Source organism: Malaclemys terrapin, chromosome 11, assembly GCF_027887155.1.
Source record: "Malaclemys terrapin pileata isolate rMalTer1 chromosome 11, rMalTer1.hap1, whole genome shotgun sequence".
Classification (NCBI taxonomy): Eukaryota; Metazoa; Chordata; order Testudines; family Emydidae; genus Malaclemys; species Malaclemys terrapin.
Window position 1 is genome coordinate 44,765,492 of NC_071515.1, and position 24,950 is coordinate 44,790,441.

General features: G+C 43.1%; 1 protein-coding gene across 7 annotated transcripts in view; it reads right to left on the reverse strand.

Moving 5' to 3' along the window:
• Window positions 1–24,950, reverse strand: part of CSRNP3 (cysteine and serine rich nuclear protein 3) — a 171,714-nt gene that overhangs the window by 22,211 nt on the left and 124,553 nt on the right. For all 7 annotated transcript variants that reach the window (XM_054043638.1, XM_054043639.1, XM_054043640.1 and 4 more), the window contains one exon: window positions 24,048–24,218. In XM_054043638.1, the coding sequence (XP_053899613.1) occupies window positions 24,048–24,195 (148 nt within the window). In that variant the 5' untranslated portion in view covers window positions 24,196–24,218. The remainder of the gene's footprint in view (window positions 1–24,047; window positions 24,219–24,950) is intronic.

Sequence of the window (24,950 nt, forward strand, 5' to 3'; positions counted from 1 at the left end):
TATCTTTCATCCTTAGCAGTAGTTGCACGCCTGCCTCCCAACCAAGTAAACAAATGCAGTGTTTACAGCTACCAACAGGAATGAAACAACAGCAGGCTAGGTTAAAGATTAAAATAAGATAGAAAGAAGGAAAATTAGAGATACAAAATGGAAAGTAAAAAAACATTTTACTTAATGAATGACTTAGAACAGTGGTTTTCAACCTGTGGTCTACGGACCCCTGGGGGTCCACAGACTATGTCTATGATTTCCAAAGGGGGCAGCCCCTCCATTTGAAATTTTTTAGGGGTCCACAAATGAAAAAAGAAAGTGTACATATCTGTAAAGTGCATACACTAAATACTTTTGATTACATGGTTGTCACACACACATCTCTAATAGAACTCCCTCTGCTGGACACACACCAGGCTGCTGTGCTGGGTCCAATCTGTGGGATCTGTGTACTCTGGGTCTCATTAGGCTGCAGCACTGTTTCTCCCCTTGACTTCTTTGGCACATCTCCTGAGCACAGGCGCTTTGTCTGCTATACTTTCACAGAAATGGGACTACATGGTCCAGCAGCCTCAGGCCCCTAGGATCAGTGCTAACTCCTCAGATTCCTCCCAGAACTCCAGCCACATGGGCACTCTGATTTACACTGTCTTTCAGGGACATGTGATAGCAAAAAGCAAATTAGCTTTGTAAGAGCTCCTAAACACAATTACTTTTTACTTAGATAGCACAAGAGAGACACAGATCTAGACATTTCCCTGGCTCAGTTTCCTCACCACTCTCGAGAGTTTTTTGAGCCTGGGCAGAATCCTTTAAGGAGTCCAGGATCTCTCCTCCTTCCCTTGCCTTCTTTTCCAAATCATGAAGTGAGTGAATCTGTCTCTGCTTTGTGTGTCCCACAAGTTTACATATCCCACTGTTCCCACCATCTGGTTCCTGCTGCTCTGGAAATTCCATTTTCCAATCCTCAACCTCCCACAGAAAAGTTAGGGCAAACTAGCTTCCCCCAGCCTTCAGAGATCCTATTTTTCTCTGTGAGTCAGGTCTGATCACTGATAAATAGTCCTCAATGACAGTCTCTTTCAAAGACCAGACTTGTAGGCTCTGCTCCCTGTGTCATCACCCTTTAGAACTTCAATCCAACATGGAGGTAAAAACACAACAGAAAAAGCAACCAGCCCCACACACAGTGTTGCCAACCCTCATGATTTTTTCACAAGCGACACGATTTTGGCTGGGGTTGGAACCAGTCTTGTACCCAGCCCTCTAGCAAATTTGAGCCCTCTAACTGTCCCACCTGGCCACCTCTTGGGGCTGAATAACCAATTAGAGTTGCTGTAGGCACCTCCCCACCCCCGTCTAGTTATCTGAAGTCATTCTTATAGAAAGGGATGGGGGAGGAGAGAGCTAATGGGTCCATCAGATCAAAGGGCTCTGCCCCCTCCCCCCTCTGAGCAAAAGGAATAGGGTGGCACCTCTGCTCTTCCCCTGCCCTGTAGTACCTTGCCTGGGAAAGGCCAGAAGGGAGTGAAGAGCCACTCAGGCTGGAAAGGGGGTGGGCTTGCTGCAGCCCTCTCTACAGGCGTAGGAGAGATGGGTGAAGAAATCCAGGAGAGATGGGATTGGGTGGCTTAACTGATGAGTGGGCTGAACTGATGGGGGAGGGGAGAATGGAGGGCAGAATTAATCACTGGGCAGGGGCTGGGCAGATGTGGGAGTGAGAGCTCCTTCAGCAAGGGCCTAAATCACTTCACCCAATAAATCTGGGAGAGTGGGAAACACTAATTGTCACATACACACTGGGGAAGGGCAGGTGTTGTTCAAAAATCAAGAGAAACCACAAATGTATATATTTTTTACACACATACACACACACACACACAAAACAACAACATGGTTTTTGGACCAATCTGACTTTTTATTTCTTTAGATTTTTGATATTTTGAGGTCAGCAATACCACACATTCAAAATAGTTTGTGGTCTGACACAGAAATGCAGGGGCCCCAACATCGAACAGAATTCGTAAGTTGTACATAGACAGATCCCCCAAATCAACACAGTCTTTAAGCATCGTAACTACCAGCCTCTCCTGTGTCATTGTGGAGCGTAGATGTGTTTTTATTAACTTCAGCTTGGAGAAGCTGTGTTCTCCACTGGCAACTGTTACAGGATGTGTTAGAAGTATGTGCAGAGCAACAAAAGCATTTGGAAAGAGGGTGGTCATCTTATTTGTGTACATATATTGCAGAACAGCCTTTGGAGTTGAGCCTGCTGAAATGCATCTTGAAAGGGCTTTCAGTTTATCACCTAAATCACTCGCCTCAATATTGCACATGTCATCATGTGTCAACACTGTCTCTAGTGCTCTGCATTGCTAGTATAGGTCTTCTTCAGGTATAGTGAGGAATTTTGGAATATCATCCAACATCCCAAATACACTGCTGTGTTCCTTGAGCTGCATGAAATGTTCTTCAACTGACTGTATTGCACAATCTGGCACCTGGTTAAAGAACTCAACTTTGAATTGTTGTTTGGGGTCTCTTATGGGATTATCCCATGCCTCGTAATCAAAATGTCTTCTTCTTTGGTGACTCTTGCATTCTTGAATGGGTGGGAAAATAGCTTCAGTGTGAAGTTCCTCTGCCAACTTCTGTGCACTCTTCAAAACATTTTGAAATCCATCATCTGACCGGTAAGACTGTAGGTATGACTTTGCTTTGTCCAGTTGTTCCATTGCTCCAGATATAACACAGGTCAACACCTTGGAGTCTCTTGCTTACAACATTTATTTCAAACAGTATTCATGCCACAACACTAAGCCACACAGAAATTTGAAGTTATGTACGTTTCTGGTGATTCCATTTCCCTCTGCCACTGATCTCCCACAAACAGTTCCTGTCATAGCATTATCCTCCATAATGGCAACTATAGCATCATCTATCTTCCCAATTTGGTATTTGATAGGCTTTTTCGCCTCCACTCGACTTTCCCATCATGTGGCACTCAGTGGTTTCAGTGTCAGAGAGGATGTTTCCAGATGTTGCTTCAAAATTTGCCATCAATGAGTTAATGCAGAGAAAAATACATAGATGCTTTGAATTACATTAAAAAATTCAGCAGCCTCACTAGAAGTTGATGCTGTATCACTGACCACCAAGTTCAATGAATGAGAACTGCATGGGACAAAAAAAGCTCGAGGGTTTAACCCTCAGATCTGTGTTGGCAATCCTCTGTTCTTTCCTCGCATGTTGGCACCATTATCGTAGCCCTGACCTCTCATGTTAGCTATTGCAATTCCCGTATCTTCCAGCTTTTTAAGAAGCACATTTGTCATACCAGCTCCTGTAGTATCATCAATGTCAATAAATTCTAGAAAATGCTCTCTGATAGTCACCATTGCAGGGACATTTTCACTAGGTTCTGTTGTTGTTACAAAACGCACCATTAAAGTCATTTTTTCCATATGGCTGATGTCAGGTGTGCAGTCCAGAATAACAGAGTAATATCTTGCTGACTTCAGATCTGCCACAATCTTCTGTTTGACTTTTGTTGCCAGTAACTGTATGATCTCATTTTGAATTGTTTTTCCAAGGTAGTGGTGTGTGTACATTTCTTGGATGGTGACTCTTCTTAGATGCTCCTGGAGTACAGCATCAAACTCAGCCATCAGTTCCCCAATTTTAAGGAAGTTTCCATTGTTTGGCACATACAACTGATCTGAAGTGCCACGCAGTGCTAGGTTTTGGGTAGCAAGCATTCTCACAATGGCAATGAGCCTTTTCAGAACATTTTGCTAGTAAAGAGACTCTGATGCAATCTTCTCTTGATCCTGATCATCTATGGTAGCCTTTAACCTTAGTCTCATCTCAAGCTCTTTCTACCTATCAAATGCTCGCTGGTGATTTGCTGCCTTCTCATGGCATGCCAGACTTCTCGCCAGATTTTTCCAGTCCTTTGTTCCTGTAGAACCCAATGTGGCTGGAACATTAGACTGGAGGAGTTTGCAACAAAAACAGTATGCAGAATTCTGGGTTTTTGAATACATAAGCCATGGCCTTCTCCACTTTGTCACCATTGGGGATTTCACACCAGTAATGTGTTGGATGGAAACTTCTATTTTCATTGTCTTTGGGGGACGAAGTTTTTCACTTACTGTGGCCCATGCAGTACAAGGAAGTCCCACAGGCTACTGCTCAAGTGAGTCCACAATCCTGGATCATCTAGACTTAAGGGACTAAACTCAGCAGCAGCTGTTTCTTCCACCACAGTCTACTCTGATCTACACCTTTCTTCAGGAATGTGCCTGGTTACATCCATTTGAGATGGAGATATGGATGCTGCAGGTAGCTGCCAGGTCACCTGCACTCTGACTAACTGGAAGATCAGGCATCTCCTCACCACTCATCCTCAGTGGGGCTGGAAGGCTTACCCTGAACATTTGTGTCGATGTATCTCAGGAGAGCTCCTTCCTTCTTAGATAGAAAAGCTTCCTTTGCTTTCTTTCTTTTTCTGAATGCTGCTCCAGACGGGCGTTTTCTTCTTTCACTCATGACTGCTGTTCTGTGCCAGCTATAGTGGCTCTCAACACTCAATTGAAGGGGACAAATGAGCAGCCTGGTAGCAGGGCCTGAGTGAGGGAAGATATCAGTGTCTTAAGGGTCTAACTGGCTCCTACTACTTTAGTTGACTGCCTGTTCTCCTCAAGTGGGTTCAGGGAAGCAGCAGGAAACAGGAAGCTCCCTGAGAAGCTGGTGTTAATCAGTCCAGGCTCCTGGGGGTGCTAGAGAGGTACATAAGAGGCTCCTCCTCCTCTCTCTCCCTGCAGCTCCCTGTTATTCCCTCTCATCTTTTCTCCTGCCTGCTTGTTATGTCTCTTGTGCCCTCCTTCCTCCAGCACAGCACTCCACCATCTCTGTGCCTCTAGAGCAGAGAGAATACATATGCACCAGCAGCAGACACCATTTTCTACACTCTGGGTCCTACTGGCACCCACTCCCACACAGACCACCTCAGTTCGCCTCATGGTAAGGCCAGCCCTGCTAATTCAGAAAAATGGATGTGAAAACCATTCCTCCTCCCACACACTCCAATTTTGGGAAAGTTCAGGTCAGTGACTTGGGATTGCCTTTGTAACAGGTCTAAACTACAACCCAAATCCTAAATCACAAGAATCTGGGGAGTATTTGAATCTAGTACTGAACCCAGAACAAAGAAACTAATACAATGTGTCTACCATATAGATCCAAGTCTCCTTTGCCATAGGAATAAACTGTAATTGTCAAATAATGATCTAAATTGTAGATAAATTAATAATGGGAATATGAGATGTTACACAGCATCAGCCTCAATGGACCCCAGTAGACAAATAACACGCTACACATCCACACAACTCTACCTTTATACAGCCTGATTTTGGAGTCTGTGCCTTTTCACCAGTCAGTAAGCCTGTGTAAAACAGGTCTAAGATAGAGCCCTTGTGTATATTTAAGAACTTCCCAAAGATAGAACACGGAACTCCACATTCAGGAAGGGAATTCTAACTTCAACTAAAAATAACTTCTGGAAAGGGACTGTGAAGCATGCCGCCTAGTTTTACAAAATCCTAGCTTGAATGACATTATCAGCCTATAATGTTTCTCAAACACTTTTTATTGAAAAAGGAGTAGTTCTTTGGTTACTAAACATAAATAGTCTCAGTTCTGGCTGAAATCCAAGGCATAAGCACTTTCCTCTGCTATTCTCCTGATGTCAAAGACACATTAAAAAAAATGTGAACCATATGGCTCCTCAGGAGAATGCTAGCATTCTTACAATCAAGAGGGCAATGCAATTCATTACCATCATCATAGAAATATTTTAGGGACATGAACATCTCAAGACTAGATAAAGCCCATTTAATTAAAATTCTAGCATAGTGACAGAAGGAGACATTGCTATTCTTAAACTCCACTAACCTATTTTCCTGCTTTTTACATATTTTCAGTGCCATCTGAGCCACTATGGTAAAAAGGATTAACACCATTCTCCACCTGCTCCATGACTTTCCCACACAGAATTTCATCAAGTCTAACAATATAGAACTGTCAAGCCTAATATATCATGATAATCCAGGTCAGAATATCACTTAAAAAAATAATAATACATTTTAAAAAGTCCAAGTCTTCTTAGCAATCACCCTAGAAAGCAAAAACTGAGCAAGAGTTCATGCTCTTGACCTTTGCCCCTTCCCCCACCCCACCCAAAGATGTTTTGATACTACTTTCTGTATACTCTTTTCACAATACCAATTCCTTGAGGAAATCTTTAATTACTTCTACTTGCTTGGGCTTCAAAATCTAAGTTTAGAAGAAAAATTGCAGCACAACCCTACCCTACCTCAAAAATATATATTGATTTAGAGACAGGCAATATAATTTTCTGAGAAGAGGCTTGAGCCCACAAGACCTTCCCTACTGTTAGTGGGGGGTGTAGACAGAAGCTGTGCATCCATGGATGCATCAACTACATAGTGCAGAAAAATTGGATTTGTGCTCAGCAGATCAAGAAGGCCATATCCTTTACTGCTTGACTGTGCAGGACCCAAAAGGGAGCCAGCTGGGGGGGCGGAAACTAGGCATGACTGGGGCAATGGTGATAAGCCCTCATCCATGCTACAGAAATGCAACCGTTTCTGCTCCTTCTAATAGCACTGCATTGCTCCACCTCTAACCTAGTAAGATTGTCAAAACCAAATTGAGCAGGCTTCTCATATCCCTAATGCACTTTCCCCTCTCTTATGCAGCCAAGTCTAAGAGAGGTTCTTCATGAAAATGTTTGCCTGATGCCATAGTTACAGATGTTAGTTTGGAAGGGTCCTCTGAAAACCTTTAGTCCAGCCTCCTACATAAAGAAGGACCTTTGTTTAGCTTTTCTGAGGCTGGAGAGCTACATGTGTCTCTGGTGTGTGGTACTCTTGAGTCTGGGGGTGTCAAGTGGAAGACGTTTTGGGGCCGAGGGGGCTAGTTTGAAATGCAGAGAGGTTAGGAAGAAAGAAGACAAGTTCTCATTTGAACTGGTCAGAAATGATTCTCCCCTCCAGTGGAAAATTTTGACAAAAGGAGAAAAATATATTTTTGTCAACGGTTCCTGCAGAAACTTTCACCTTTTTAGTTGAAAACCAAAACTTTACAGCTGAAAATGGCAAGTTTTCAGTTTTTCAGTTGAAAATTTTTGATGACGACTTGAAATTTTCCATGGAAAGAAAATACTTTTCATGAAAAATTTAATTTAGGTAAAAAAGGAATTTTCTGCCCCCCAAAAAGTAAAAATGTTAAACAGCTTTTGTTTTTACCCTTTGGGATAGGGAATGTGGTATTTCTGAGCAAGAGGGGGTTGAGTTGGGCTGGAGGGAGCATGGAGAGATGCAGAGCTGGGAGGGGGTTAGGTTAGTATGGTTGAGTATGGAGGTGCGGAGAATAGAGCGAATTGGTGACGATGTGTGGGGATAGGGCGAGAGCAGTTGGGACAAGGACAGTGATGGGGTCATAGAGGGATAAAAACTACTTTCTTCCACACTGCCTTTACAGTAAAGTGTCTCAAGATTTCTACTCTAAACAGGACAGACTGTGGGAGAGGGAAGAGGGTGCCCCTTTGTTCCAGTTTTTCACTTTGAAAATGTGATCAACCTACAGGTGTACCACTTATTGTAATCATCAGCTGTCATTACTGGATGGTTATTATTGTCCTGGTCATAGTTTCCTTTTGAGTAAGAAAACAGGTTACCACCATGTATCCTACTAGGATTAACTTGAAGGTAAAGTTTAAGAATTCTTATATTTGTCACATTTGGGCTTTAATTAGTGAGAAAAATAATAACAACACAAATCTGGTGTTACATTTATAGACACAACTCAAGCTGCAGGGATGTGAATGTTTCATTTTATTTATTTAAAAGTTTATTAATGGCCAGTATATACTCTATAGGCTTATGTCTGTTCAAGCACAATGTACCAAATTATTAATTACAACACAAATTTAAAAAAAAATTCTTCAGTGAGGCCCATTGAGAAAAAAAATACAGTACTATACTCAATGCTTCAACTAACCATTAGATCAGATTTCAAAAGATTCAGAATCCCACTACTATGGAAGATCTTAATATTACAGAATGGGCAATGTACTAAAAGCTAGCATAAGTGAGCCATTTAAAAATAGTTGTGATCCATTTCATCCTCAAACCTTTCATCCTCCTCAAACCTTTACATCAATTTCCAGAACATCTTATTCTTCTCAATAGTATTCTCTCTCTCTCTCCTTTTTTTTTTTTTTTTACTTTAACCAAATCACATTTTGCAGCATCTTTCTTTTCCACGTGAAAGAATGTCTAAAAAGTCTGTGCAACTTGAAATCTACAGGTCTGATTGACAATGACTACTCTCATGTGACTTTAGTCCTACAATATATCATTATGGTTGCATATTGTGCATTTCCTATGGCCCTGTGATCTATCCTTCTCTTCCAAGATCTCAGTAACCTCAATAATTACTTATTTCAATACAAGGATGCCTCAATTCATTTAGCCACCCATCCATATACATTTTCAAACATGTTTTTGCATATTTGTTATACTTCCATCACAGGACTTTTGTTGCAAGTTATTTAAGGCAAACAATAACAAAACCCTCTCTGATTTCTGTCAAAAACCTGTCTTAATTTCACCACTTCGTGTGATCATACACTAATATTTTAGAGGGGAGATTTTCTGCTGCTGTATTGAGACTGCAGCCTATCATGCTGAACAACATTGTCTCATTGTTTCGTTGTATTCACCTTTCTGTCTGTATCCATTTGTTGTCTATGCAGCTTGCAAGCTCTTTAGGACATAAAATGTCTTTTTGTTCCATGTTTGTACAGCATCTAGCACAATGGGGTTGATCCTGCTGCATGACTAGGATTCCTAGGTACTATGATAATGCAAATAAAAATATTATATTATTATTATTATTAATAATAATAATAGGCAAACAAATCCCCTTGAAAATAAATACCTTTCATTGTCCATCATAAAAAAAAACCACCACCATATCGGGCAGGACACGTCACAAGGGAATCCCATCTTCTTTCAATTTATAGGAGTGTTTAACTTTAGCAGAGTTCTTCAGTTCACTGAATTTGTCTGCAGTCAATTTCCTGAATTTCCTCTACTTACTAACATTATCCAGATGAAACCACTGTTTTTAAAACAATCATATTGATCTGCTCCATCTTTGAAAACACTTCAAAATACTGGGATTTCACACCATGCTAATACATTTTGCACCAATGCTAATGACAAGAGCACTAGACCTGCTGACTCCAGGAAGTTATCAATCAATTTCCAAACATGGCTGCAGGTAATATAGATGATTGCATGATGCCATTAAAAAGAAAAGAAGTTCCTGGTTTTCAGCTTCTAAATATTTTTAAGCCCCTACTGAACCAGTACCACCAAGTTTAACTAATTTAAGCTACTATCACTGATCAACAGTTAAGTTTAAATATTTTAAGTGGTATTAAACAACTGGTTAAAACTGTAGGTTCAGGTAATGATTGGCGCTCTGGATCCTTTCACCAAATAAAACATGTATTGTTTCTTTTACATAAATATAATATGGAAGAATTTAGATACTCCTGTATTTCAAAAAGCCACATGACTCTCTGTTGCTTTTTACAGATCCAGACTAACACGGCTACCCCTCTGATACTATATTTCAAAGAATGTGATATTACTCTTCAACATTCTCAATCCACCACAAAGACAAGGAAGTGGAACACAACACTCAGTATGATGTCACATGTAACTAGAATGTTCCATGAGGACATATATCATTTGGGTGAGGGAAAAGATATGCAGTGGGGATATAGTATTAATGGATGCTAAAATTAAAAACTAACATTGGTGAGAAAAATTGGTCAAAACATTTATAAAATTACAAAGTTTCAGTTAACTATGGAAAAAAATGTGTCAGGTCTATGCAGGAGTGGACAGGATTGCTAATGTTCCTTCCTAAACAGATTTCAGAGTAGCAGCCGTGTTAGTCTGTATCCGCAAAAAGAACAATCTCAAAGGGAGGGCTGGGGCAATGGCTTGTCATCCCTTAGGGCATTCACATGTGAAGTTCTGCAGGGAGACCAAATGGAACCCTTCCTTTCAATGTGTATTAGGGGCTGTGAGGAGGGATAATGAGGAGATCTGGGTTGTGTGGTTTTCAGTATGATGGTGATACCGGTGTCTAGATTACATGGGGTCATGGATGAGAGCCAGTTGGCTAAAACTCAATCCAGATAAGAATGAGATGGTGCTGTTGGCAGAAGTAACTGAGAGATACAGCGAGCACTATACCTGTCCATTATTAAAGGTGCATACCCACCATTTGTTACTAGAGTTTATAATCTGCAGATAGTGTAGGGAAGCTGTTGTTAGTTAGTCAGACAAGCTTAGCAAGATTAGAGTTTTAGCAGTAAATGTCTATATGCTGTACACACAAAAACAGACCCTACCACTGCCTCCCCACCAAGCCTTCTGCACTTACCCAACACCCACTAGCTCCAGCCATCTAACACCCCCTCTGCCTCTCCTAGCTCTGCTGTAGACCCTCCCCATCTCTGTCCCCCCACTTACATTCTGACTCCCTGCAAACCCCTCACCTCAGTGTGCAGCTCCTAGAAGGGGCAGGGCTGGGTCTTTGCCCCCTCATGTCCCAGTGGTAACAGATGACTTTCTCTGGGTTCTTTCTCCCTTCTAGGTCCCCTGGCCCTCAAACTCCCATGGTCTCCTCTGCCTCCAGCTCCCCATCCTCCTTTTCCATCTCTCTCCCTAGCCCAGGGTGGGACCTGCTGCCCAGGCCTGGACCTTGACTGGCAGATCCGAGGCTCTGATGATCTTTGATGGAGAATCCCTTCATCCTGGCAGGAAGTGAGAGGAATGGCCCAGTACCCTGGCCCACTGCTTGGCAGAGACTGGTACTATCCCGTGCCTGCTGTGTCCCTCCTGACTACTCCTTCTCCACCAATGGACTGGGAAGAGAGCTGGGAAAAGAGGTTGGTGGTGGCGGGGTGTGTGTGTTGGAGATCAGGCAAGCCAGTAGCAAACAGGGATGGGGGAGGGAGGTTGGGTGAGAACTAGGGCACCTACAAGGAGAAAAGAGGGCAAAGAATGGGAGCTGTCACCACAAGGGACCTGGGAGACAAAAGACCCAGCCCTGCCTCTTGTAGAAGCTCTGCAGTGGGAAGAAGGATCTGCAGAGTGGGGATGGGAGACAGAGTGGAATGGGGGGGACAGATAGGGTAGGGGAACCCCCGCCCATAATTTGAGCACTGATTAAACAGTTTTTTTGCTTTGATTTAGTTCTGACCCTGTTTCAAAAGGAGACCAGATCAAAGTAAACTAATGAACAGTTAAAGAGCGGGCAGCAGGGTTCAGCACCGCTCTTCCCTCCCCGCCCTCCCCCAGCAAGCAGGAGGCTCCCGGGAGCAGCTCCAAGGCAGCAGGCAGGAGCAACACATGGCAGTGGGGGGAGGGACAGATGAACTGCCGGCAATTGATAAGCCTGCTGGGCGGCTGCTGCACAGGGAACTTAGGGGAGCGAGGAGCTGATAGGGGGGCTGCTGGTCCACCCTGGTTCCAAGCCCCCAGAAGCTAGCTCCAACGGGCTGCTCTTTCTGCAAGCAGTGGACAAAGCAGGTGGCTGCCAAACAACGTTATAAGGGAGCATTGCACAACATTAAACGAGCATGTTCTCTAATTGATCAGTAATGTAACAACGAAACAATGTTAACAGAGACGACTTTAAGTGAGGAGTTACTGTAATCTGTTTTTTAATTCATTATCTGGTAACGGCAGTGGCTAGAGACTAAAGCCAGCTGAAGCTCCTTGGCACCTCAATAGAGAATTTCACCTGTAGGGATAATGGTTCAAGATTCACTGCTATGCTCTGTTTGCTTTGCACCACTCCAGTGATGCAAAGCAACCATAAACCTAGTTCAACTGGCTGCTCTGCATCACTGGCTCTGGCCAGTTAAACTACGTTTATAGCTAGTGGAGCAGAGCAGCTGGAATATGGTTGTGAATCTGATCCAATATGTACTGTAAGTGCCACTGAGATGCATTAGCTACCCTGCATAGGTTTATACACATTGCCTGCTTGCTAATATGCTGCAGTTCCATTACTGATTCAAAAATTACCTCCTTCTAATCTACTGCAGATCTATCTCAGAGGAGCAAGAGAATTAGTCCATGAGGTTTTCTCTAATATTCAGAACTCATCGGATTAATTAGAAAAGGAAGACAAGTTTCAAAGATGGGGTCCAGATCTCCACTTGGGGTTTCTAAGTGCTACCATAATAGAAATAGTATATAGAAGGGCCTGCTGACTGTAAAACACTGAGGTGCTCCACAATCCCCAAACTACTGGTCTTTGAAAGACAATTTGTATCTAAAAATCGAACTTTATCATACGGTTGGGGGGGGGGGAAGAGCCGTACAAAGGGCACGCAGGAGGATGATCAAAGATCCAGCAGAAGAGGAAAGGAAACAGTGTAAGGTAATCAAGAAATGACAGAACAATGAGTAGCAACTGAATATTTAAAAAAAAAAAAAATCAAGGAAGGAAGAAGCTTCCATGGGATCAGAGAAGAGGAAATGTGCAAGTGTGATAGAGACAGTGCAACTGGCTGACTATATGATGTGCCCATGCTATTTCCAGTGTACATTCTAGCTCAAATGAGTTTCATAGAACCCTCTGTGAAATATTCCATTATTTCTTTGTGTAGATGGATGGGTTAAGAGAATGAGGAAAATATATTTTTAATGTATATTTTAAAGAGACTTCACTCTGTTACTATAATGCTTGGATATAGCTACCAACTAACCATCATTTAATTTTAGTGGAAGGTTTTAATGGATCAGTTGTACATGTAAAACATCTACATTAGCGGCGAGTCAAGTGAAATAAATCAGACTGGGTTAGAGAGACCAAACACTCCAGTTTATACAGTGCTGGATTTTATTCTCTTACTTTAGCATACAAGCTTATTTGAAATGCAACAACCAAATGCACTCAAAGTGCCTGGGGTTTATAACTGCATCCCATGGAGGAAAAGGTCTCTCTGCTGTCTGGGTGAATAACTAGATGAGACTCCCATTCAAAGCCCTTTCTGAAGCAGCAGCGGCTTCTCCTTGGTGTTAGGCAGTTATGCTGGCTCTATGTCAACTCCCCCCATTGCCTCACCCAGGTAATCTCCTAATAGACAGAAAGGCTGTATGATGTACCTTAGGGATGACACTGTACTAAGCAGCAAAAGTAAACATTGAAATTAATCTCTTATATAAAACTTAACTACATACCTATATGACCATGGAAAATGTAAAAGCATTACAATGAAAATAAATTGCTTTTTTCACCACAATCTAAAGCCCATAATGTAGTGTTTTCATATTTAAATAATTTATATGGCATTGTAAATTTACACCACATTTTAAAACGCACAGAAAGAGAAATGTTCCCAGCTCTGGAAAGCTTACAATCTAATTAAGACAACCAAAGGTGACTGGATGACCACCAGGGGAAATTTACTGAGTATAGGGAAGTCAAAGTAGGACTATCAAGGCCACAAGCAGCTGACTAAAATGAAAATTTTTTCTACCTGCACATAATCTGTTTCATCAATTGTCTCAATTAACATATTTTCTTTCTTGAACCAAAGTGCATAAAGACTCTCCCTAGAAACTGTGGAAGTGATAAAATATAGGAAATTAATTTCTCAGTGAAACACAAAGTTCTGGAAAAGAGTATCTTGGCTTTTTCTAAAACTAGGCATTTTACTGGCATATTGAAATTAATCAAATGTTTTTGAGCACAGGGTAACTATCTAAAATGTAAATCACTTTTAAATGGCAAGACAGGAAAAGGTTTGTTTATATCTATTTTTAAGTGCTGGAAAAAAAGTAAGTTGGTTCTTTCCTAAAAATATTATCAGTTCTTTCCTCATATACCAGTTTATATTTACTAGCATACATCATCAGATAGGCTCATTTTCTATAGCAAACGTGTAGAAGACATGTCTAAGGCCAGCATGGAGCTCTGCTAGTTTCAACTTTCCAATAATGATGTTGAAGCACACTGAAACTGCTAGACCTTAATTGACCGAATATAGTGAAAATTGATCCAAATCAGAACTAAGGGTGAAAAAATTAAGTTCTAAATATCTTAGTCTTAGCAACTAACTGTTAGGTAAGTAAATGTAATTTTCCCATCAATTACACTATGTTTAAATTATGTTTGACTGATAAAGCTAAGAAACAACGAAGAAGAACTGAATGGGCTTTGAATGGGAGATGTAAGCAGCTGAGCAGGCACAATGTCATCCTTCCATTTGATACTTCATCTGACACAGAAGATCAATGTCCCCAGTATTACTGTTAGTAACAAATATGCTGTCTCCCCTATCAAACCATTACAAATATATTGTACCTATAGCTATATACATATATGGTATATACTAAAACATACAGCAGAATTCTAGAAATTGAACATATGCCACTTTCTGACCATATACCAACGTACAATAGCCACCTCCTTCTGGGGTCTCCAAGCTGTGTTGATACTAACATAACCTGGAAGGCAATGAAGCTTGTCAAATATGTGCTTATTCACAATATTGTATAAAGCTGGTTTGAAGATACTGTACATATGTTTCTTGGAATTTAGATCCTTACCATATGAACTTAGGGCACTGTTTGCAAAAGTAAAATAAAGCATGTACATTCAACTTACTTTTCATATTTCCATATTGCCAATAGATATATAGATTTCTGGCTCTGGCCAAATATTTCTGAGATCCTCTGATACTCACAATACTAAAAGCTGTAGTTTTCCCATGCCTATATTTAAAAACATTGATCTTGAAGCTAAAGAACAATATTTAGAACAGTATTTCAAAAACAAATCAAGATTTAATGTTATGCACTTGTGTTAAAACTTTCAAGTTTCTATTTCTAAATCTGACAATTTAATATATTCAGAAATAAGGAACACTAGTGACAATCTGTCTTATAAACTGGTGCACTCAGAACCAAATTGCTATTTTCTATTTTGGTGACTATCTGATTTAAATATATCGTTTCAAACCCAGTCTATGATGAATCATATATACACTAAAGTAGATGCAGGGGTAACACAAATCAGCTTACGGCTACATAGTCATCAAGATATTACCAGTAACGAAAGTTACGATGTCACTTCAATATTCCCCTATGGGGCTACTTAGAAATAATGTCTTATGTCATTGTAACTATTGCATTTTAGCTTATCAACATTATACCCTAAATGTAATATATGCATATCAGTGAAATATTACCAACATTGCCACAAGTAAAAAGGTCTGAAAAACTGTGCTTGAATCCTGCTTGGTTGAGAAGGGGCAAAAAGCAAGTCGAGGGTGGAGGGGGGTAAATTGGTATAGCCATCCCTTTACTTCAGTGGAACGATATTGACTTATACCAGCTAAGAATCTGGTTCCCGATATGGTCAGTAATATTGTACTGCTGCTGCCCAAATTCAGAAAAACAATGTCTGAAGACAATGCTCTTGCATCTCTCTTCCTTGGAGCTGGCCTGTACTTTCAATAGTCTCTCTCTCTCCTTAAGACAGGAGTCTCCAGCTCTCTTCCTTGGAGCTGGGTTGCAGTTTAGGTCAGCTATAGGGCCTTAACTAGCTTCTCCTTCAGCTGGCTCCTTTCCCCAATCAGTCCCTGGGCTCCGAGGATTCAGCATACAAACCTTCCTTTGCTGATTTCTGTCCTGCTATGAGGGAGGAGGCAGCATATGAGCTTTAAGGAAGAGGAAACAGCATATCTCCATTGGTCAGGAGAGAGCGGAGCCTTGTCCCACCCACTCTGCAAGGCTCTAGGTCTGGGGTCCTTAAAGAAACAGTGATGGGATTTTTTCCAAAACACCATTTATTCCAGGACTGCTTCCTTTCTACCAATATCTCCTGGTCCCTGTTTGTCATCAGTGCCGGTGCTAGCGACTGGGGGCCTTAAACAGGAATATTTTCCTCCTTCCCCATCCACAACACATACCAACAATTAATAGTGCCCCTCTCTCCTCCCCACCCCCACCCCCGAGCTGCTTGGGGCCCTAAGTAATTTGCTTAGTCTGCTTATGCCTATTGCCAACTCTGCAGGTCAGACATTCCAAAACTTAAAACACACCACGCAGCGGGGGTGGGCTGACCCTTAGGCACCACTATCCTTAACGGACTGACTACTCTGTCACAGTTTGTGATTCACATTTTCTGTTATTCTGGCACAAATCTGTGTGTGGAAACTCTTATTTTAAGAATGTCTTATATCAGTTTAGTTTACAGAAAGCTGTGCAAAGTTGTAGAATTATACAAACAAACACTTTCTATTGTAAAACAGAGAAACTGTCATAGCTTTTAAAAAACTACAGTAAGAAACAGAAGTTTTAGGATGCCTCAGTAAATTACAAAGGTATCTGGTTATTACTGTTAATTTTGACCAAGCAAATGTATCTTCTTGTGTTTAAGAGGTCAAAAGGCTGTAGTATCCTTGTGCTAAAATTAAATTAATTGGAAAACAGGATAAATAAAAAAAAGACATTTTGCCCACTATTTTTCCTGCCCTTTGGGGGACAATTGGTAGGAAAGAGGTAATGTAACTACCAGTTCTGACCCCTGTAGTGGTAATCAGATTTATTAGTGGTTGAAATCACCCACAGGACAGTTCACTCCATCACTCAACCACCTTTTTATTGAAATATAAACAAATATATATATTGTTATAATAAGATATACTATTTCCTTTCAGTGAACTGCTGGACAATTGAAGTATATTGTTGATGTAAGAGCTCCCCAGCATTCCAAGGAAAAAATGGTTACCTACCTTTTCATAACTGTTGTTCTTCGAGATGTGTTGTTCACGTCCATTCCACATTAGGTGTGTGCGCGCCGTGTGCATGAGCATCAGAAACTTTTCCCTTAGCGGTACCCGTTGGGCCGGCAGGGCCCCCGCCTAAGCGGCGCCACTGCGCCGTGCATATATACCCCCACTGGTCCGACCCCCTCCAGTTTCTTCTTGCTGGCGATTCCGACAGAGGGGTAGGAGGGCAGGTGGTGGAATGGACATGAACAACACATCTCGAAGAACAGCAGTTACGAAAAGGTTGGTAACCGTTGTTTCTTCTTCGAGTAGCTTGTTCTCGTCCATTCCACATTAGGTGAATCACCAGCTTACCTTCAGAGGAGGGTAGGAGTCATGGAACAATTGATCGGAGGACCGACCCGCCAACTGCCGTGTCCTCTCAGGCCTCCTGGTTGACCGCGTAGTGGGTTGTAAAGGTATGCACCGACGACCAGTTGGCTGCTCTGCAGATCTCCTGGATTGGGACCTGTGTCAGGAAAGCTGCTGAAGCTGCTTGCGCCCTGGTTGAGTGGGACGTGACTGTTGGGGCCAGAACACCTGTGAGGTCATAACACACCTGAATGCAGTCTGTAATCCAGGAGGAGATTCACTGCGCCGACACTGGGAGGCCTCTCATCCTTTCTGCCATGGCCACAAACAGCTGCGTGGATTTACGAAAGGGCTTGGTGCGCTCCAAGTAGAACGCCAATGCTTGACGGTCATCCAGGGTGTGCAGGCTGTGGTGACTAGGGTCCGCATGGGGTTTGGGAAAAAAAACACCGGCAGACAAATGTCCTGGCCTAGATGGAATTGTGAGACCACCTTTGGGCGGAACTTGGGGTGTGGGCGGAGCTGCACCTTGTCTTTACGAAATACCGTATATGGTGGCTCCGAGGTGAGTGCCCTCAGCTCAGATACCCTTCGGCCCGAGGTGATGGCCACCAGGAATGCCACCTTCCAGGAAAGGTGGAGGAGGGAGCAGGTAGCAAGGGGCTCGAACGGGGGACCCCATGAGTTTAGAAAGGCCTAAGTTGAGATTCCATGGAGGAACTGGGGGGTGTGAGTAAGGGAACACTCTCTCCAGCCCCTTAAGGAACCACCCCACCATTGGGTGGGAAAACACCGAGCCCCCTGAAAACCCTGGGTGGAAGGCGGAGATGGCTGCCATATGCACCCTGATCGAGGACGGGGCCAGCCACTGCTGCTTGAGGTGCAGTAGGTACTCTAGAATGGTAGGCACCGGAGTGGCTGAACCTGTTGAGGCCCACACCAACAGGAGAACCTCTTCCACTTGGCCAGGTAAGTCGCCCTGGTAGAGGGCTTCCTACTACCAAGTAGAACCTGCTGCACAGGGAGGGAGCACTGGCTCTCCAAAGCATTCAGCCACAGAGATTCCATGCTGTTAGATGCAGTGACTGCAGGTCGGGGTGGAGGAGCCGCCCTCTGTCCTGCGTGATGAGGTCCCGGTGTAGGGGCAGGGTTACCGGGGCTTCCACGGACAGCTCCAGGAGCATGGTGAACCAGTGCTGGCGGGGTCAGGCCAGGGCGATGAGGATGACCGCCGCTCCATCCCTGTGCACCTTGAGCAGGACCTTGTGCACCAGAGGAAGCAGGGGGAAGGCGTATTTCAATACCCCTCCCCATGGGATCGCAAATGCGTCTGCTACTGAGCCCGGGCTGTGGCCCTGGAATGAGCAGAACTGCAGGCACTGGGCGTTGCCCCTGGTGGCAAACAGGTCTACCCAGGGAAACCCTCACTTGCGGAAGAGCGAATACATGACATCCGCTCTGAGCGTCCACTCGTGCATGCGGTACGACCTGCTGAGGTGGTCCGCCAGTTCGTTCCACACCCGCAGGAGATGTGACGCCTCGAGATGAATGGCGTGGGCTATGCAAAAGTCCCAGAGGAGGAGAGCCACATGGCAGAGCAGCGTGGAACGGGCTCCGCCCTGCTTGTTTATATAAAACATGGCGGGTCGTGTTGTCCGTCAGAACTGTCACGCTGTGACCACTCAAAGTGGCGTGAAAGGTCTGGCAGGCTAAATGAACCGCCCTGAGCTCCTTCACATTGATATGGAGCGACTGCTCCGCTCCCGACCACAAGCCCTGAGTCTTGAGGTCCCCTAGGTGAGCACCCCATCCGAGGTCTGACGCATCCGTCCCAAGCGTCAGGTCCGGCTGTTGTGCAGCAAAGAGGATGCCTTCACAAACCACGGTCTGGGACAGCCACCACAGCAGGGAGTCTAATACATCCCCTGGGGCAGTCACTACCAAGTCCAGGGGGTCCCTGCCTGGGAGGTATACCCGGGTGAACCAAGCCTGCAGCGTTCTGAGTTTCAGTCTAGCATGCTTGACCACATGCTTGTATGCTGCCATGTGGCCCAGCAGCCTCAGGCAGCATCTGGCCGTTGTAGTGGGAAACTGGCACAGGGAGTTCACTGCTTACTGGATGGCCAGGAATCGTGATACTGGGAGGCTCGCCTTTGCCTGTACCGCATCTAGGACCACCCCTATGAATTCCGCTCTCTGCGTTGGAATGAGGGTGGACTTGGGGATGTTGACCAGGAGCCCCAGCGTGCAGATTAGTCTCAGGACCACTTGCACGTGGAACCGAACCTCCTCTTCGGACTGGCCCACCAGGAGTCAGTCGTCGAGGTACGAGTAAACTTGGACCCTCTGCCTCCATAGGAAGGCCGCCACTACCGCCATGCATTTTGTGAACACCCGTGGGGCCACAGCTAAGCCAAACGGGAGAACCATAAACTGGTAATGTTCTTGGTTCACAGTGAAGCGCAGGAATCGGTGATGCACCAGGTGGATGGTGATATGAAAGTACAAATCCTTCATGTTGAGGGCAGCGTACCAGTCCCCCAGATCCACGGAAGGGATGATGGTGCCCAGAGAGACCATGCAGAACCAGGCCTTGACCAGGAACTTGTTGAGCCCTCGCAGGTCCAGAATGGGTCAAAGGCCTCCTCTGGCCTTAGAATGAGGAAGTAGCGGGAATAGAACCCTTTCCCTCTTAGGTCCTTCAGTACCAACTTTATCGCCCCCGCCTCTAGGACCGTGCGAACCAACTCTTCCATGAGGTGCTTGTGAGAAGGGTCCCTGAAAAGGGACGGAGAAGGGGGGTGGGTGGGTAGGCAGGGAGGAGAACTGCAGCATGTAACCGCCTCACACCCAACGGTCCGCCGTAATGCTGGACCACGAACGGGAGAAGCGGGACAGGCAATTCAGGAAACAAGAGGATGGATCCAGTGATTGGTTTGGTACGCTGTCCTCGAGCGCACCTTCAAAAGCCGGGTTTAGGGCCGGGCTAAGACTTATGCTGGCCTTGGCTCTGGCCCGGCCTATTGGAGCTATTGTTGTTATTATTACGCCACCTCCTGCTATCCCCATTTCACCTGTGGTAGGGCTCCTGCCTAGGACGAGGTTGGTAGTGACACTGAGGCGGCGGCTGTGGCTTGAAGGCCTTTCTTTGGGTTGCTGGAGTGTGCATACCCAGCGACTTGAGTGTGGCCCTCGAGTCCTTGAGCTATGCAGCTATGCATCCGTCTGGTCTGAAAAGAGCCCAGACCCTTCAAAAAGAGCCCATCCCGACGGGTACCGCTAAGGGAAAAGTTTCCGACGCTCGTGCACGTGGCACGAGCACACCTAATGTGGAATGCACGTGAACAAGCACTCGAAGAAGAACCTAAAATATAACAAAGGTGTCCATATTTCTAATGAGCAGAGTGGCTGGAAGTGAAAATATGTGACCAGACTTAACAGGATTCCTTTCCTAAGTCTAATTTAGCCAGCTGAACACACGTTCACATGAGATGAGTGATGGACATCAGCAGAAGTAAAAAGCATGAAGGAAAGGAGAAAATAGGCCGTTTCAGCACAAAAACAGTTGCACATCTTTATCACCTGCCAGCATGAATGAGAATCTACCACCATGAGTACTGCCATCATAAAACCGCATCAGAACATCTGAATTATAATTAAGGGCTGAAATAGCTATCGCAAAGTCAAAACCCACATAATTTTCTCTCTTAAAAATGTGTTTAAATTGTATGTCTGCACGTGTGTGCACACACACCTTCCCTCCCCCATTTTTCTTCACATTAGTTACACAAAATGCTTTTCACCAGTTTGGTGAATGATTATATTTAACCAAGTCATAGTAATCCATTTCACTCAATATACATAATCATAAATAGGACATAATGACACACAACTGGGATTTATTTCATTTTATATATGTAATTTTTTCCATATGATAACATGAACATATAACCTATATTTTCCTTAAAACAGATATGTTTCTATAGAAAGGTGTTTCACATCACATGATCAACACATAATGGAGTTGTTTTCTTGAAAAAGCTAGGATACAATATATACAACGTAGTTTAGTTCTGCATATGAGGCAAACTGATAAAATTATGGATAGCCTTTAGCGGGATAAAGTAATATGTGTACACTAAAAAAATCTCAGTGACTTGTAAGGTAGCTTTTCCCACTAATGAATTAGCATAAAGATTTGATGAGATCTAGGAATGCCGCCTCTAAATCATACAGTAATTTCATTCCTATATTCTGAAATGGTTATGGGGTATATTGTACAAGAGGAAGAACTGAACACACTGAACGCAAGGTTCAATGTAATGGTTTAGGATCTGTGTAAATTTAGAATTTCATGCACTTTTCATGTATAAACTAAAGGGGAATAATGTACAAAACCTGAATAAATCAGGAGTTGCAACTGTTATCATGCAGGTAGCTCCAGCTCAGTTAAATGAACCAATTAAAAATTAAGCAATTGACTTCTTCAGTGGGACTATTTGTGCAAAGGAGAGTTGCAGAACCTGGCCCTAGATTGTTTAAAATATTCAACTCGGTATTTAAAAAAAAACCCTCAATGCAACCAACACCCCACTGCCAAAAACAAATCCATTCTCATCAGATATTCTAAACACATAAACTGCCCATTTTTGCTAACCTTGAAGCAAATACTTATCTCCACAAAACATTTGTTCACTGCATAGAAGCAAGTTCCTGTTTGGAGCAGGCAAGCTACTGTTATTACCAGTGGCTGCCAGGATCACTGTCTGATCTGCAGCATATTTCAGTAAGTCCTTTATAGTGTGACCATTCTGATTTTAAAAGAAAGTATTATTATATATAGTACACCAGAGCAGATGATACTAAGCACTATATTTCAGGATACTGGCTGCATAGAATGTGGCCCTTAAAAACTTGCCAATTTTATCCAAAACAAATAGATAGGTTTACCTGCAGTATCTTGCAAAATTATCCTTTTGTTCTTCCCTATACCAACTGTAAGATAACCTCAGAATGTTCAGTATTTCGGTGTATCTGACTACTAATATGTAGCTATCTAAGCCAAATGACATGTTTTAAAGGGCTTGCAGTGTATAATGTTTGCCTCCAGTAGCAGGGTACTGGACTCAATGACCCGAAAAGTCCCTTCCTATGTCTTATGTTCCTGTATTAGTCTAAATATATCAGACTAATAAAGAATTTGTACAGATATTAAAGTGAATTAAAAATATGAAGACAAAATGCCTGAGTCTGCTGGGTCACTGTGAACCGGAGACCATCACAGTGACCATCACAGTCACTGCGTCTCTCTATGCCTAAGCTTTCCCATCTGTAAAATAGGAATAATGAAACTGGCCTCCTCTGTAAAGTGCTTTCAGATCTACTGTAAAGTGCTGTATACATGCTAGGAATTATTATTAAGCCATGTAACATGCAAAAAAAACGAGGAGTCCTTGTGGCACGTTAGAGACTAACAAATTTATTTAGGTATAAGCTTTCGTGGGCTAGAACCCAATTCATCAGATGTATGAAGTAGAAGATACAGTAGCAGGTATAAATACATGAAAGGATGTGGGGTGCTTTACCAAGTGTTAAGTCAGTCTAATGAGATAAATCAATTAACAGTACGATACCAAGGGAGGAAAAATAACTTTCGAAGTGGTAAGAGAGTTGCCCATTACAGACAATTGACAAGAAGGTGTGAGGAACAGTAGGAAGAAATTAGTATTGGGAAAATTAAGTTTAGGTTTTGTAATGACCCAACCACTCCCAGTCTTTATTCAGGCCTAATCTGATGGTATCTAGTTTGCAAATGAATTCCAGCTCTGCAGCTTCATGCTGGAGTCTGTTTTTGAAGTTATTTTTTGTTGAAGAATTGCCACGTTGAGGTCTGTTATTGAGTGACCAGAGAGACTGAAGTATTCTCCTACTGGTTTTTGAATGTTACGATTCCTGATGCCAGATTTGTGTCCATTTATTCTTTTGCGCAGAGACTGTCTGGTCTGGCCAATGTATACGGCAGAGGGGCATTGCTGGCACATGATGGCATATATCACATTGGTAGATGTGCAGGTGAACGAGCCCCGGATGGTGTGGCTGATGTGGTTAGGTCCTATGATGGTGTCCCTTGAATAGATATGTGGACAAAGTTGGCACCAGGGTTTGTAGCAGAGTTTAGTTCCTGGGTTGGTGTTTTTGTTGTGTGATGTGTAGTTGCTGGTGAGTATTTGCTTCAGGTTGGGGGGCTGTCTGTAAGCGAGGACTGGCCTGTCTCCCAAGGTCTGTGAGAGTGAGGGAATTGTCCTTCAGGATAGGTTGTAGATCCTTAATACCATCAGATTAGGCCTGAATAAAGACTGGGAGTGTTTGGGTCATTACAAAACCTAAATTTAATTTCCCCAATACTAATTTCTCTTTACTGTTATTCAGACCTTCTTGTCAACCGTTTGTAATGGGCCACTCTCTTACCACTTCAAAAGTTATTTCTCCTCCCTTGGTATTCTGCTGTTAATTGATTCATCTCATTAAACTGACTTAACACCCCACATCCTTTCATGTATTTATACCTGCAATTGTATCTTCTACTTCATATGTCTGATAAAGTGGGTTCTAGCTCACGAACGCTTATGCCCAAATAAATTTGTTAGTCTCTGAGGTGTCACAAGGACTCCTCCATTTTTTTGCTAATACAGACCAACACGGCTACCACTGAAACCTGTCACCATATAATATGGTTTCTTTTGTAGAGCAAATAATGTGTCTTATATACAACTTTAGTACTTACGGGTAAAATGATTAGAAGTGGATGGATTGACACTATCACCACTGTCCGCACTTTCACTGCTAGAAATGTCATCATCAGATTCCCGCACAGAGGAGCAGGGTGAGGAGCCATCAACTTCTTCAAATTTCCTCTTTAAAATTCCACTCATAGCTGCAACGCTGTCACATGTACCTGTAACAGGAACAAGAGCAATGAAGCACTGAAAAATTTGACCACTGACCATACAATCAAGGTCTACAATATAATTTTATGGGGATTTTTATACACAAGATAGACTATCACTTTTGTTCCTGAATGACTGTTTATTGGGATGTATTGTATAAGTTATAGGAAAGTAAAAAGAAAGAAACACAAAACCAAACCCAGTAGTAATTTGCTATCCATGAAGAAGAGGTACAACAGATTGCTTTTCATGATGAGAGGTATCTTTTGTTACAACAGTTACCCCCTTTATGGAAAGCACTAAAATCTAATTTGAAAACAGGCTGTTCTCAGGCCAACAGAGATACACAGAAATGCGAAAGCATCTCATTAAGGGCCTGATCCTCAGGAGTTGAGCACCCTAAATGTCCACTGATTCTAGTACCTTTTAGGATTGGGCCTTGAGTTTCTCTTCAGAATTCCACAGGCTGACTGAATGAGTGGCCTTGACAGGCTCTGGAGGGAGATGCCGCTAGCCTCTCTCAACAGAGAGAAGTTCACTGCGGCACAGGGCAAAGGGATTCAAAAGGGAGGAAACAGTATTTAGCACTCATGTTCTCAAAGTGGTCTACATAAATTAACTAATTAATCAATTCTCACATTGCTCCTGTGTGATACAGTTGAGAAATGACAATTATTGCCATTTTACAGGGAGGTTCAATGCCTTTCCAAAGGCTAAGTCAGATTTAGGATTCAGGAATT